We start from the raw sequence: 13939 nt of genomic DNA, 5'->3' as shown, positions 1-13939 counted from the left end.
CTGCATTGGGAAACTCTGTGCTCCTTTGCTTTTTAAAGACAGGATTTGGCAACAGCACAGTTTGTATTTGTTGGTATGAGAACATGGCTGTGAACCCTGGTGCATGGCAATAAGAATTTCCTTTCCTCTGTGACTCGGTCGGTATGACAAAAGATGACATGAGGGGTTTATCCGTCCGCATACCCTCCTGCAGTACACAGCTCACACACATTTTCTTTCTTTGTTCTCCGTTGACTTCCAGTTCTTAATCAAAGTGAGGCCCTTCTGGTGACAGATTCCATTTGATATTCCATCGTGCAATTCCCTTGTACTGGCTGTAAAGCCTATCAAGCGACTGCAGTACATACTGTCCAGTCCACTTGCATGGAGGGTAACTGTCTAAATGGTTCAGCAGACCTGGCAACTGACCAGTAGACAGTGCAGACCGGAGGCGAGGGCCCATCTTCACATTGAGTAACAGATTGGGTGGTCCCTTTAGCTAAGGATATGAGGTTAGGGGTCAGGAAACTGGTGCGGAGGCAGAGACACAGACACAGCCTGATAAGATCATCTGTCCATGCTGACGGATTGCATAGACAGTCTTTGGCACATTGCATTGCATCATGAACCAAGTAAGAGACAATTTCATAAGATTCTTTTGGATCTGTCCATCACTATTCCATTCCATTTGTGACACTATTTGTGAGAGAACAAACTCAAAAGGCTATGTGTCTGGGAGTCCAGTCCTTACTCAGCAGAATGTTAGACATCATGCAAACGATGTTGAAGTGTGGACAGTGCTGTGTGTGTACTGAGCTCTACATACACACATGACCACACACACCACCTCTCCCCAAAACCTGTACAGGGTTCTCCCACATATTCACTTTAAAGAACAATCTGAGACTTGCAAAGTCACACTCTCACATTCTCTCATTACGCTTTACTCGGCTCAATCTCTCCACCACATCTGAAGAACTGTACAATGGAGTTATTCCTGCTACTTACTTCACATGACAACTGTTGAGAGACACACACACATGTTAAAACAGACTAAACAAACACCCAAAAGCCTGTATTACAGGATTGGGTTTGACATTCTATCCTGGGGCCTCACAGTGTACAGAAGAGTGAACATTGGATCTGCAGATTGGAGACAATCACCATGCCATTCTTTTTAAGGTCTGTCTTAATGACTTCATGCTTATAATATGACATTTGAAGAAGTCTCTTAATTCACCCTAATGCTGTGAAAGGACCAGTCAGTCGCCAATTACAAGTTCAAGACCAACTTAAAGTATTTATTACAGATCTGTAAGGTGCAGGTGTCTGATACACTCATGGTGAGCATCTCAGAAGACTGGACAATGAATACAGGAATGAAGGGCAGTATTACAATATGGGATGTTTTACTCTCACTAGAAACATCAGGGGGATGACAATCCACTTAGCCTTCGCAAGCACAGAAAGAACACATTGCATTCATGGTGCTTGATAGCTTTTGTTTAGTCTTTAGATAGGGCTCCTAGAAATGGCCTTGATGTTCCTCCTATTATCCTCATTCAAAGTTGCATGGCATTATACTGTACACGTTGGAAACATTGTGACCTCGGACTTACACTAGTGTCACAGACATTTCTTAGTAGCATCTTACAGAGAACTAACTTATGGCTATGCAGGCATGAGCATGCTTTGGCAAACAGGATAATGACAGTTTATCAATGATAAAAGCAACATAATTCTCTCCTGTGCATGACCAAGGGTCATGTTTTCATTAGCTAATATAGCAGGGTAATAATCAAACATTGTTTATTATATTCAGAACATTCAAAACTGTATAAAAGTATTAAAGTAATCATTTTCTTGTGATATTTAAGTATTGTTAATTGATCAGTGATTAATGACAGACCTCTTCTCATGTATAATTCCATCATTATCCCCCTAAGTAAAAATGTGTGTTATTGTTATCTACCTAATACACTACTTGTATTTATGTATTTCTTACACTAAGAAATTGCCATGAAAGAATTGACAGATTTTACATTCTCATCAAAGGAGAAGAGGGGTCTTGAGCTGGTTCATAGTAATGCCCCTTCAGAGTGTCCACAAATAAACAATTGACGTCAACACCATTTGTCATTTGGACACCCACAGTCAAAAATAGCGCCTGTATCTCTGTCTGTCCAGCACTGAGCAAGCTGAAAGTGTGCTGATGATGGTAGGGAAAATATGTAGGTATATGTAGATCACCTGCATGGCCATTCTACTCATTAAGGGAACTATAAGGTCACATTTAGGCAGGACACCATAGTTATCTGAACACCAAAGTGAACTCCAGTGAACCCTGAAGTTAGACACATCTCAGAGAAATGTTGGAACATTCAGAGAGGTTTTTCTTTGTCCTCAGAATGCACATCTGGTGTTTAATAAAGTCTAGATTTAATGTTTACAATTTTTGAGCATGGTAGTCTCAATCCTGGATAGATTTATTGCCAATTAGGAATTTGTTTGGGTCTGATGATGTGTTGTAATGAACATATAGTTTACATAATAGTATATGGCAAGTACAGAAGTGCTAAATACAGTGACATCGACATGAGTAAGACATTAACAAAAGATGAGAACGTGTTATGACAATACGTTAGTTAACAGTCGTGTCAGTGTGAAATCCACAACCATCTATACAGTCTCTTGTTTTGTTGTTTTGGCAGACTCATTCCTACCAGAGAGGAGCCCAATAAGGGTGGTGTCATCTGCTAACTTCAGGAGCTTGACTGACTGATGGCTGAAGATGCAGAAGTTTGTGTACAGTGAGAAGAGTTGAGGGTAAAGGATGTAGCCATGAGGGGAACCAGGGCTGATGGTCAAGGAGACAGATACATATTTCTCCATGTTCTCATGTTCAGCTTCCTGTCAGAGAAGAAGTCAGTGATCCACCTGTGGAGTCAGGCAGATGCAGCTGGGAGAGCTTGTCCTGCAAGAGAGTCAGGTTCCTGCAGAGTACGGGCACTGGAGGATGAAGTAAAGTGATCTAGGGGTGGGTCTGTAATGTGTGACAGTGTAAGGTACTCAAAATACATAATCAGAATCAGAATTTATGACCACAGAGGTCAGGGTGACGGGTCTGCTTTTGCTGAGTCCAAGGCAGGCACAAAACCCCAGATTTGAAAACTAAATGAGATGTTAATGAATACAACAATTCAACTTTCCTGTCCTGGTGCTCCCTCTAGTGTTAAAAAACCTTTAATCGTGGCGACGGAACGTACTTTTTGTTATGGTTTTGCACCTTAGGGTAACCTCAAACAGTCCCGAACCTAACATACGGTAGCCTAAATATAATGAAATCCTACAAGTGTGTTTATTATATCCATTCAATTATTTTCTATTGTATTTGTGTTTACTTTGTGACTCTCGCGTTGTTTAGGCTACTTTACTCCTGTTCCATAGGTGGCGATACAACAACTTATTTGTAAACCGTGACTATTCTACCTCGTTGGTTACAACGGAGGGAGGAAAGGGGATGCAATTGTTTCCCTTTTTTTTGAATTTTATCTCAAAGTGAGCTAAAGTGAAGGTACCGATATTCCTTTATATCCTGCACAAGAAGCTAACCGCTGTTGCGGTTTAGTTGAGCAGAATGTCGGCAAGTGCCGTATACGTGTTGGATTTAAAGGGCAAGGTAAGATAAAGGAACAGCTAGCATACTAGCTACGTTAGCTTTCTATCTCTAGCTAACTGAATCGATTGAACGCCCCACCTATGCCTGTACACAGTAGCATCTGTCATGCACTCCACACTCGTGTTCTGAAATATTGCATATGCTGATGTTGACAATGGGATGAATATAAGGTGCTTAGGTACGACGAATTTCTACCAGGAAAGCATCTACTGGGGGTCGGCCTGCTACAGTAAAACCAATCCCGTGATGTGGCAGGCAAAATGTGTCACATGAAAACGGCTCAAGTTTGCTTCATTTCAGCCAGGCAACAGGCTACACTAGCTAGATATGTTGGGAGGTATTTGGGAAACATAATCGTGTGGTTTGGCTCATGTGTTTAGAAAATGCCTTACTATCAATCATCATAACCAACCAAAACCGTTGTGGCATGAGACAATCTTTTAGGATAATATAATTGTTGGGCTTATCTTCTGTTTTCCGCAGGTCCTCGTCTGTCGTAACTACCGTGGGGATGTCGACATGTCGGAGATTGAACACTTCATGACCCTTCTGATGGACAAAGAGGAAGAAGGCACCCTCTCTCCAATCCTGGCTCACGGAGGAGTGCGCTTCATGTGGATCAAACACAACAACCTGTACCGTATCCTTCCACACTGGTTCGTGAAGTGGCTGAGATACTAAGTTGTACTTATTCCTGAGTATTAATGATTTAGGTCAAATTAGTGTTCTCTTTTTCTTAACATGTATCAATGTAGTGGTTGCAACCTCGAAGAAAAATGCCTCAGTCTCCCTGGTTTTCTCATTTCTCTACAAGATTATCCAGGTATTTTTTTGTTGCTTGGTGTAAGCCTTGTTGTTTGGTACTAATTGGTTTGGGTTTTTCTTTCCTTAATCCACTGCTGTATCATTCCGTTTGTTGTGTAAGCCGTAGCAGATGACCACAAATAAAAGTCGTCTGGGCATGAATGTAGGCCTACTATGCTCTTTGTGTTTGTCTCCTTAGGTGTTCTCCGAGTACTTCAAGGAGCTGGAGGAGGAGAGCATCAGGGATAACTTTGTGATCATCTACGAGCTGATGGACGAGCTGATGGACTTTGGTTACCCCCAGACCACAGACAGCAAGATCCTACAAGAGTGCGTTTTTTCTCCATGCTTATGCATTTTAGAAGAAATTCAGAGAGCATGCATACTAGCTGAGAATCATGCAGAAGTCCATCAAATGGCCAATATTCATACAGTGAAGCCTATAAATGTGTACATTTTCTGGACATGAGAACCTCAGACAGGGATTTATCTAGATGCAGTTCCTCTCTGTATAATATGGCTCTGTCACTCAGGTTTGTTTACAAATTTCCCTAGATACATCACTCAGGAGGGTCACAAGTTGGATACAGGGGCTCCACGGCCCCCAGCAACCGTCACCAACGCTGTGTCCTGGAGGTCGGAGGGCATCAAGTACAGGAAGAATGAGGTCTTCCTGGACGTCATCGAGTCAGTCAATCTGCTGGTGAGGAATGTCGGCTTTTCTAAGCTTTCGTCTGTTACCTTTGGGGGGTTTGCGGGCCCCTTTTCAAGCTTCCTGTCTCTGTGCTGTGTCACACTGGGCAGGAGTGTGTTCTGTTTGTAGTTTTGTGAGACTGTATGCCTCGGTTGACGTTTGCTCATAGCATATTCTTAACTATTTGCCGTTTTTCTTTGTTTCTCTCTTTTCTGTTTCCTTGTCTCCATGTGCAGGTCAGCGCCAATGGCAACGTTCTGCGTAGTGAGATTGTTGGTTCCATTAAGATGCGTGTGTTCCTCTCCGGTATGCCCGAACTACGACTGGGCCTCAATGACAAGGTTCTGTTTGAAAACACTGGAAGTGAGTTCCTTCCGTTAAACAGATCTTTTTGTAATAATTCAATCCTTTTGCAATACTACTTGGGTGAGAGCCGAGCAGTCTGTGGATTTCTCAATTCCCTTTTTCTCTGAATATGCGAGTGCTTTTCTTTCGACGGATTGCACCTTTTCATAGACATCTGGAATATAACGCAGAAGAAGAATTGGTAGCAGTCTGTGGAAGTGGAATCATTTCAGTCGCTGATGTTTACATCTGCAGGAGGGAAGAGTAAGTCAGTGGAGCTGGAGGACGTCAAGTTCCACCAGTGCGTGCGTCTGTCCCGCTTCGAGAACGACCGCACCATCTCCTTCATCCCACCGGACGGGGAGTTTGAGCTCATGTCCTACCGCCTCAACACGCACGTGTGTACCAGGTTCCCTCTCCATGGATCAGCACATATTTGTGTGTTTTTTTTTCCCCCTCACCTTACATGACACGCATTCTTTCCTGTCAATACTGGAGATGCTGAACAGGGTACATGCCTTGACTCACAGATTAACACACAATATATATTTTAACTGTAGTAACGCTGAAGATTCACTAGGGGGTAGGAGTAGTCAAGTTCTGTTTTGTGTCTTTGTGGAATCAAGCTGGGATCCTGTGTGTTTCAGGTGAAGCCTCTGATCTGGATTGAGTCGGTGATTGAAAAACACTCCCACAGCCGAATCGAATACATGATCAAGGTCTGACACGTTTCACATCGTTGGTTTTGTATGGGCATGCTTTCTACATCAATATATGGCAATTTACTCTGTGCACTGAGCAAAACGATAGTATGAGCCTTAAAACATATATATTTAAATAATAATCTCCATTGGCTTGCTGCTTTCTCAGGCCAAAAGTCAGTTCAAGAGACGCTCTACAGCCAACAATGTGGAGATCCACATTCCTGTCCCCACCGATGCTGATTCACCCAAGTTCAAAACCACGGTGGGCAGTGTCAAGTGGGTTCCAGAGAACAGCGAGATCGTCTGGTCCATCAAGTCTTTTCCTGTAAGCACAACTGCATGAAAGAAAACCGTGGAATATCTCTTTGCTTAAAAGGCTTTCAAATGTAGTCCGTGGATTTCATGTCAAACTGTTTGTTTGTTTGTGTTTGTGTCTCAGGGAGGGAAAGAGTACCTGATGCGGGCTCACTTTGGACTGCCCAGCGTGGAGGCAGAGGACAAAGAGGGGAAGCCCCCCATAAGTGTCAAGTTTGAGATCCCCTACTTCACCACTTCCGGCATCCAGGTGCGCATAGCTTCTTGGAGACCTCACAGCTATATATAGAAAGGATATTAGAAAGGCCCCGCTTTTTATGGAGCGTTAAGTGAAATAGTTCATTCCTGGATCAAATAAATGGTGGGGATAGTGAACAGGTATTGGCCGGGTTTCCCAAATTCGTTAAGAAGCTCTTAACGCTAAGAGCTTCTTAGGTGCGTTCAAAAAGCGTTCTAGAGCGTTCTTAGAACACTTCTAAGGAGCTTCTTAACGAATCTGGGAAACCCGGCCATTGTCGGTGGTGACTTGTGAGACACAAGTAAAATGTTGTGTTGACATGCTTTTAAAATAGCATAGTTTAATGAGGTGCTTTTAAGTGATTTACACCCCTCTCCCAACATGTTTATAGATAGAGATGCACCTTGATAAGTTTATACGTTTTTAGAAAAGGCATTAGATGGCCTATGGATCTAGTAGATCAAATTGATGTACAGAGGGGGCGCTAGAGTAGCAGTGTAGCTGAAAGTATCCTTGGTTACGTAGATGTACAGTATGACCAGTGTTGAGGATGTATCATATCATAGTGGAGATGTTTCTGTGTTGGTGAATGAGAGCTGACAAAATTAATGTGGGGAGGTGATGCATAGTTCTGAGGGAAACACTGGAGGTGAACATGAAAACCCAAAGTAATTCCAGTACCACGTTACAGTCGCCTTTAGGGTCTAGACAGGGGAAACCTATCAAAGGAATCCAAATTTGTTCTCCAACTCTTAGATGGTTGGCCACAGAATATCACACAAAGTGCTGAGAAGCTATTGCAACCTCTAATGCCATGAGTTATGACAGTGATTAGGGAACTGCGAGAGTTCATGTTGGGGTGTGACTTCCAATTTCCGGATGCTTCTCATGCAACCATATTAAGTTGCATGAAAATTAGGCAGCCCACTCGGAAAAAGAGAACTTCCACTCGTTTTTAATTAAATATCCTCTTAAATGAGGCCGTTTTGGCAATATGATGAGTCTGTCCATTTTCAAGGTAATTGAGCAGCTGAAAGGGATGATTTCCTTGCCCTTCCTCTCAAGCGGTGCTCAATTGAGTCTACCCTTATGGAAGCTGCCTCAAACATATGCTTGAGAAAAAAGCAAGAGGGGAGAACTATCTATTGAGTTTGCATCACATCTTCTAATCAACTTCCCCTACAGTGTTTTTGCTCCCTTAAATATAGTTTTTTTTTTCAGATTGAGTTCAGAGTTCAGCTTTCACGTCACAAAACCGTCCAATTTTACAACTGTGTTCAAGAGTAGCCTGAAGTTCATTTGAAAACAACTAGGTGTTTTGAATCCCAATAAATACCAAGGACAGGCACCTCAGGAGAAAATAGTATTTGGTGCCTGGGAAAGGGGTGCCTGAGGACTGAGAAATACTTAAGGCTCAAAGAAAAACTTAGGGTTGAGTATTCCCATTCCCTTTCATGTGTCATTACAAGGCCGGACTAACCAGTTGACAGCATCTCTGCCACCAGTGAAGCCTGTGTGACAACTCTCACTCTCAACACATGTGAAGAGGGCTCACCAAACTCGCTTAATTAGACATGTGTGAATATCAAAGCATGTGAAAGTTCCTCTTAACCCCACCACTAAGTGCAGGGTACGCAAATGTAAAGTGTGCATGATGCAAGTAACAACTTTTAGAGGCGTTTTATGGGGACTAGCCTGGAGCCACTAAGCCCTAACCTTTTTAAGTGTTGACATTTAAGATTTTTGATTGATGATGAGAAAAGAACTGGTTGTCTGCAGTTGCGTTGTGTATGCCAACTCGTGGAGTTACCTCTTTCTTGGTCGTTTTTCTCTCCTTAAAATCCATCCTACATCAGCCTATTTAGGCTGTTTGTTCTAGTCAGATACAGCGGACAACAAAGTCCTTGGACCACACCTTGTTTTGGTTCTGGGACTCTAGCATTGTGACATGGGTGTGTGTTACCTAGATACTGTATGAAGATATTGTTTGGAGATATTGTATGAAGAATATAGACATTTTAGCACTTTTTATACAGTCCCATTCATACATGGTACAGTGCATGGTTGCACATCCCCATGCCTGATATCTGTTACCCAGAAACATCATCAGATGCTTGTGCTTTTTCAAACTAGTCAGAAAAGCATGCTGATTTGCACGCTAAACCACGCTAATGGAACCAGATCCGGGCTAGTGGCAGATAGCTGCTGCTGGAATTTGCTCATGCAGCAGGACTCATTTTAAAGTGTACAAAAAAAAGGGTCATCAGGTACAACCAAATTCCTCTACATTCATTGGAAGGTGCGCCATCAGGCAGCAGGATGACATCTCAGACGTATTGCCAGAGTGACAAGCCAGTCACCAATCAGCCAGTCTGAGTCTGAGCTCCACCTGGTGTAGTTCTAGACCTGGATGGTGCGCTAGTCTAGTTTTAATGGGGGGCTTTGGGCTGTAGACCCCCGTCTGTGGTTTAGTTTTAAATGTCAAGAGTAACGGGAAATCATTTTCCCGAGAACTTTGAAATGATTTGCAGCAGTCCTCTGATGAAATGCCAGTTGGCGGCTTGTGTAATTTCAAACTCAATACTGCTGACATGTATTTCATATTTTCTGACCCTGGGCATGTATTAAATGAGCGGCATGTCCCTTGAAGGCAGGAGGCGTGATATTCTGCAGGACATACTTCTCTTATTTTGGTGGTGACCCATATCACAACCACTTCCTCGTCCACATCCGCCACTTTCGCTGGGACCTACGTCCAATTGCCGTGCACCCGTTTCACATAAGAGGAACACCAGCGATTTGGGCTGGGATATTTAGCGACTGTGTGAACAGAAACGAAGAAGCCTCTTGCTCACCGAGGCTCCAATGACAGGTCTTTGATTGTTGCTGAGTGAAAACATCAGCCAGACATAGTTGACCCACATCGTGTCTTCCAACAGAGCCAACTGTGTTTGCCTGTCCTCCCCCTCTGCAGGTGCGCTACCTGAAGATCATAGAGAAGAGCGGGTACCAGGCCCTGCCATGGGTGCGCTACATCACGCAGAACGGCGGTAAGGAACAAGCCTTCCATTGAATCGGTGACGCTTCTCTCCACGAGCGTGTGGACTCTTCCATCCGGCTCTCATAGCAAGGTGGTTTGGAACCACAGGTTTTGCAATGTGGGTGCCTCGGCCCCACATTGTGAAGCCTCAGATCGAGAGGCACGTGTCCTTGATAACCTCGGTGTGAGCCACAATAAGCTTCCCTTCTTGTATGCCTACATTGAGTAATGGTTGGGCAACACATGGAAATGCAATGTAACACATGCAATGAGAATGTGATCTGGTAGAGCTCTGTGAAATGGGGGATACAGTATAGTGGACCCATAAAATGAAGCAACATCTCTTTTCTGTTGCGTCGTAGTAAAATATTTGAAGCTTCCCTGATATTTGGGGGCCAACATTAGCAGTTATAAAGTTAATCAGGAGTCTTGCATGTTCTCAACCTTTTGTTCATTTGCTAATCTATCCACTAATTTGCTAAACATCCTCAACTAATTTCCTTTTGTTCCTCTTTCGATAATTTGTCCTTTTTAAAAGGCTCAGCTGCCTTTCCAGTTTATTTCTCAGTGATTTCCTCTCTCGTCTTTTTTTCTTTCTTTTTCAAGCGTCCATTTGATTAAGTCTCTTCATTTCCTCCTCATATTCAGATTATCAGCTTCGGACCCAGTAGGCGGAGCTTCAGTCTGCAGTGAGCAGGTGGAAGGAGGAGGCGGAGTCTCCTTGACATCCGAGTGCGACAGGTGTCAATCATGCGGCATCACTGGCTCTCCCTGTCAGTTTGTCTTGTTCAAATAGGTCATTTACATTGAATATCTCATGCAACCACGTGAAGGCATCATTTGTCATACTTGCATTACAAGTTGTAGTGTTGTAGGCACTGTATAGCTCCGAACACAGGAAAGGCTATTGGAGAAATGGACAAAGTTTACTTCTGAGCTATGCAGTCCACATTCACATGTTGTACTGTAAATGGGTCGTTTGAGGGGACGTTACAAGGTTCTGTTCATAAGTTACTGTTATCACAACACAGGACAGCTGCTTCCTCTGTGTCAGTCTTAGACAATGATTTATTCTTTCATGTACGAAACAGTATTTTTTTGTGTTCTGTCACGTCTCAAATGTAATTGTATATATTTGTTGGTACAGTACGTCTTAAATTCCAATTAAGTGTTTTTTTTCTTTTCTCCAGGTCACTATGAAATAATCTGTATTTTTTATATTTACACCCCATTCAGTGTTTGGCCTGTCTTGCCATGGATGATGGCCGATAGTGATAATGCTTGTAATCCAATAAGCCAAAAAGGTATGATATTACTGGTCAAGTTGCCCAAGAATTTAAACTCTTTGGCAACTGTAAAGCTCTCTAACCTCCTTCTGCACCTATTGTACTCTAAATCCCTTTTGATTTCATGCCTGTGAAATTTAAAATCAATGATTACCTGTTAAGAATAATTATATTCCTCATTGTGACATGTTACCACTCAATTTCAAATCAATAAATACATGTTTAGCATATCTCTCTTGTTTCCTAGTGACATTTAATTGCAAGTTGTATCAATGGAGGGCCAACAAGTTGGGTTTATGACTTCATTTGTATTTTTGGGTGTTTGTTAAGTTGATGTAATGCCGTCATCACAAGGCACCTGCTGTCGTCTGTGTGTGGAATGCTAAATAGAGGGGAAAAGTGGCCAGAAGTTTCCTGTTCAAGGCCCCTTGGTCTATAGAGGTCTGTGGATGTTTCCACCCAACAGTGGTTCTCTCAAGATCCACAGGCCTGTGTGTGTGTGATGTCAGCTACTATTTAGAACCAGCATTCAGTAAACACGCTGGAACGTCGGGGAGGATGTGACTCAAACTGCGCTGGCCGTCTCACACACTAGAAGGTTCCTGGTGTGCAGGAATAGGACGGCCAAGCACAGAGTAGCCATTGTTCAGGGGTTAGCGAGACTGAAGTCTGGAGTGGTGTGATATTAGGTCATTAGGTTTGTCTTAAGAGGCGACAGCTCTTCTACAGTAGTTGTGAAGAGATGGTGACTCAGAAACGATAGGTCTACTGTGACATCAGTTTGTCCTTGTCAGAACTCTGAATAATTGTGTTTTACGGGTACAATCAATTGGCGTGTTGTCCAGTAGTTTTCAGGACAGGTGTAATCGGGACATCTTGCTAGTCTCCTCCTAACGCCAACACAACAGGTGTGTTTTGTCTCTGGAGGTGCATCATTGACAGGGTTCTATCAGAAAAAGAAGGGGAATGTTATCAGGTCTGGGGAGGCTCGACATGAGCCAACATGATCATGTGCACGATAATCTGAAGTAACCTTATTGGATTTGAGACTTGAGTTGTTCATGTTTAGTTTTTTTTCTCATATTTAGGCATTTGCCAGTTTCCAGTTACTGGAACAGAATGAGGATGGTGGTGTCACTAAAGTAACCCGTATTATGCATGTAATTCAACAATGTGTCTGTGAATGTTTGTGTTACTTCAAATGCTAAAGGTATGTTTATATGAACTGGAATGACTGGTAGGGGAAGTTCTGTACTTTGAAATATGGATTAGAGTGACATTAAGATATTTAAGCTCACTTGCATCAAGTCAGTGACAGTCAGGCTTAATCTTTTGTGTCTGCTGTCTCCCCTTAATTCAGTGAGGACACATCCTGAGGCTTAATTTGAAGTTATGCTCTAGGAATATGAAGGCAAAGTAAACTGCCACTTGTAATCACCGCTTGAAGCAGCACTGTCTGTATTCCTGGCCTGAACTTGCTCAGCAAACTTCTCTGATATTTGGCAAAAGCAGCGATGAGGCTCATGATGAGGACGTCTAATTTATAATGCCTTTTCAAGACAGAGAATTGACAGATATGTCTATCATATCAAACAAATGATTCCACGTCCAGTTGTAAGATCTAAGGATAATATGGTGTGGAATCCTTTATTATACATTTGTATTCCTTATCCTCTATTCCACAGATCATGATCACTGGTTCATTTGGCCATTGTTACAGAAATGCACCGCTATCACTAAACCCTGCAACAACATGTATATAGAATCAAAAAAGAGGTTCTGTAATGGACATCGATATTGTAGATTGTGAATGGAAAGTTTCAGTTACACAATAGATGGACCCAGATAGCAATCCCAGTTGACATTGCACAATGTGACACTTACTCTAATCTTCAGACATACGCACATATACAAGTGCATCGCACGGCACCTCATATTTACCTGTACACGGAACCCTGCTGCCTAGAAACCAGCATGCCTACAGTACAGGGAAGCCCTTGCATTCTTGGACTCCCATTCAGCACTCCTTCCTTATGACATCAATAGCCATCGTTCCCTATAGCCTAACTAACCTGATATGCACACCTATAATCTTCTTGTTACATCTATACTTAAATTGTTGATTAGTCATCTTGAAAATACAATACTCTGAGAATATTTATGGAAGGCATCTGTAGAGTATGAAAAGAGACATCCACACCAGTAGAAACACATTACTGTACTAGTAGGAAGTGTGTGAGAGTGTGTGTGAGTCAAGAAGAAGGAAATTCCAAATATGGATTTCTATTCTCCTATACAAACAGACTATTTGGATTACAGCGTATAGCTAAATGTTTACATCCTTGAAAATCAATGGGACACATTTTCTTTGCTCACACAAACTATTTAACTTATAATTTAAATGATTTGAGTGGCATTTCATATACCTCAAAATGTTTAGAAATCTTCCTTTGGTTTCACTAATGGATTTAGCAAAATTATTTTCACCTCACTTATTTAAAGGTACGTGGTCAATACATTTGACCCAGGTCTGCATACAGAATAATACTAAATTCCTTTCAACAGTTCTAAATCCTAGGACATGTATGACAGGTCTGTTAGGGAACACTTTGAATTAATGAGCAATGGTTTTACCATGACAAAGGCAAATGGAAAGATAAACCTTTGGCAAGATTACCATGATTACTTCTCTCCAAAGTCCCATGCAAATAAAATAAAAGGTTTAGATATTATGTTGTCCTAGAAACATCATTCAAAGTACAGTATCGTGTTACTGACGTTGGCTTGGATCTTCTACATATAGCACCCCTTATTACATAATCAACTTCAGTCTCTGTAACAATAATTACAATGCC

At 42.2% G+C, this 13939-nt stretch overlaps 1 protein-coding gene across 1 annotated transcript; it reads left to right on the top strand.

The window, feature by feature from the left end:
* The first annotated feature begins 3467 nt into the window (after positions 1 to 3467).
* Positions 3468 to 11314, top strand: ap1m1 (adaptor related protein complex 1 subunit mu 1). Its single transcript, XM_084707993.1, has 12 exons — positions 3468 to 3658; positions 4142 to 4298; positions 4414 to 4481; positions 4662 to 4792; positions 5018 to 5165; positions 5393 to 5519; positions 5757 to 5899; positions 6149 to 6220; positions 6372 to 6530; positions 6645 to 6770; positions 9733 to 9808; positions 10447 to 11314. Exons 1-12 carry the CDS (start codon positions 3617 to 3619, stop codon positions 10467 to 10469), a joined length of 1272 nt encoding a protein of 423 aa, XP_084564119.1. The 5' UTR covers positions 3468 to 3616; the 3' UTR covers positions 10470 to 11314.
* The last annotated feature ends 2625 nt before the right edge of the window (positions 11315 to 13939 follow it).

Source organism: Hypomesus nipponensis, chromosome 10, assembly GCF_054491055.1.
Source record: "Hypomesus nipponensis isolate SF chromosome 10, ASM5449105v1, whole genome shotgun sequence".
In the NCBI taxonomy this organism is placed as follows: domain Eukaryota; kingdom Metazoa; phylum Chordata; class Actinopteri; order Osmeriformes; family Osmeridae; genus Hypomesus; species Hypomesus nipponensis.
The sequence above is the reverse complement of the archived record's forward strand: the minus strand, read 5'-3'. Positions and strand labels throughout refer to the sequence as shown.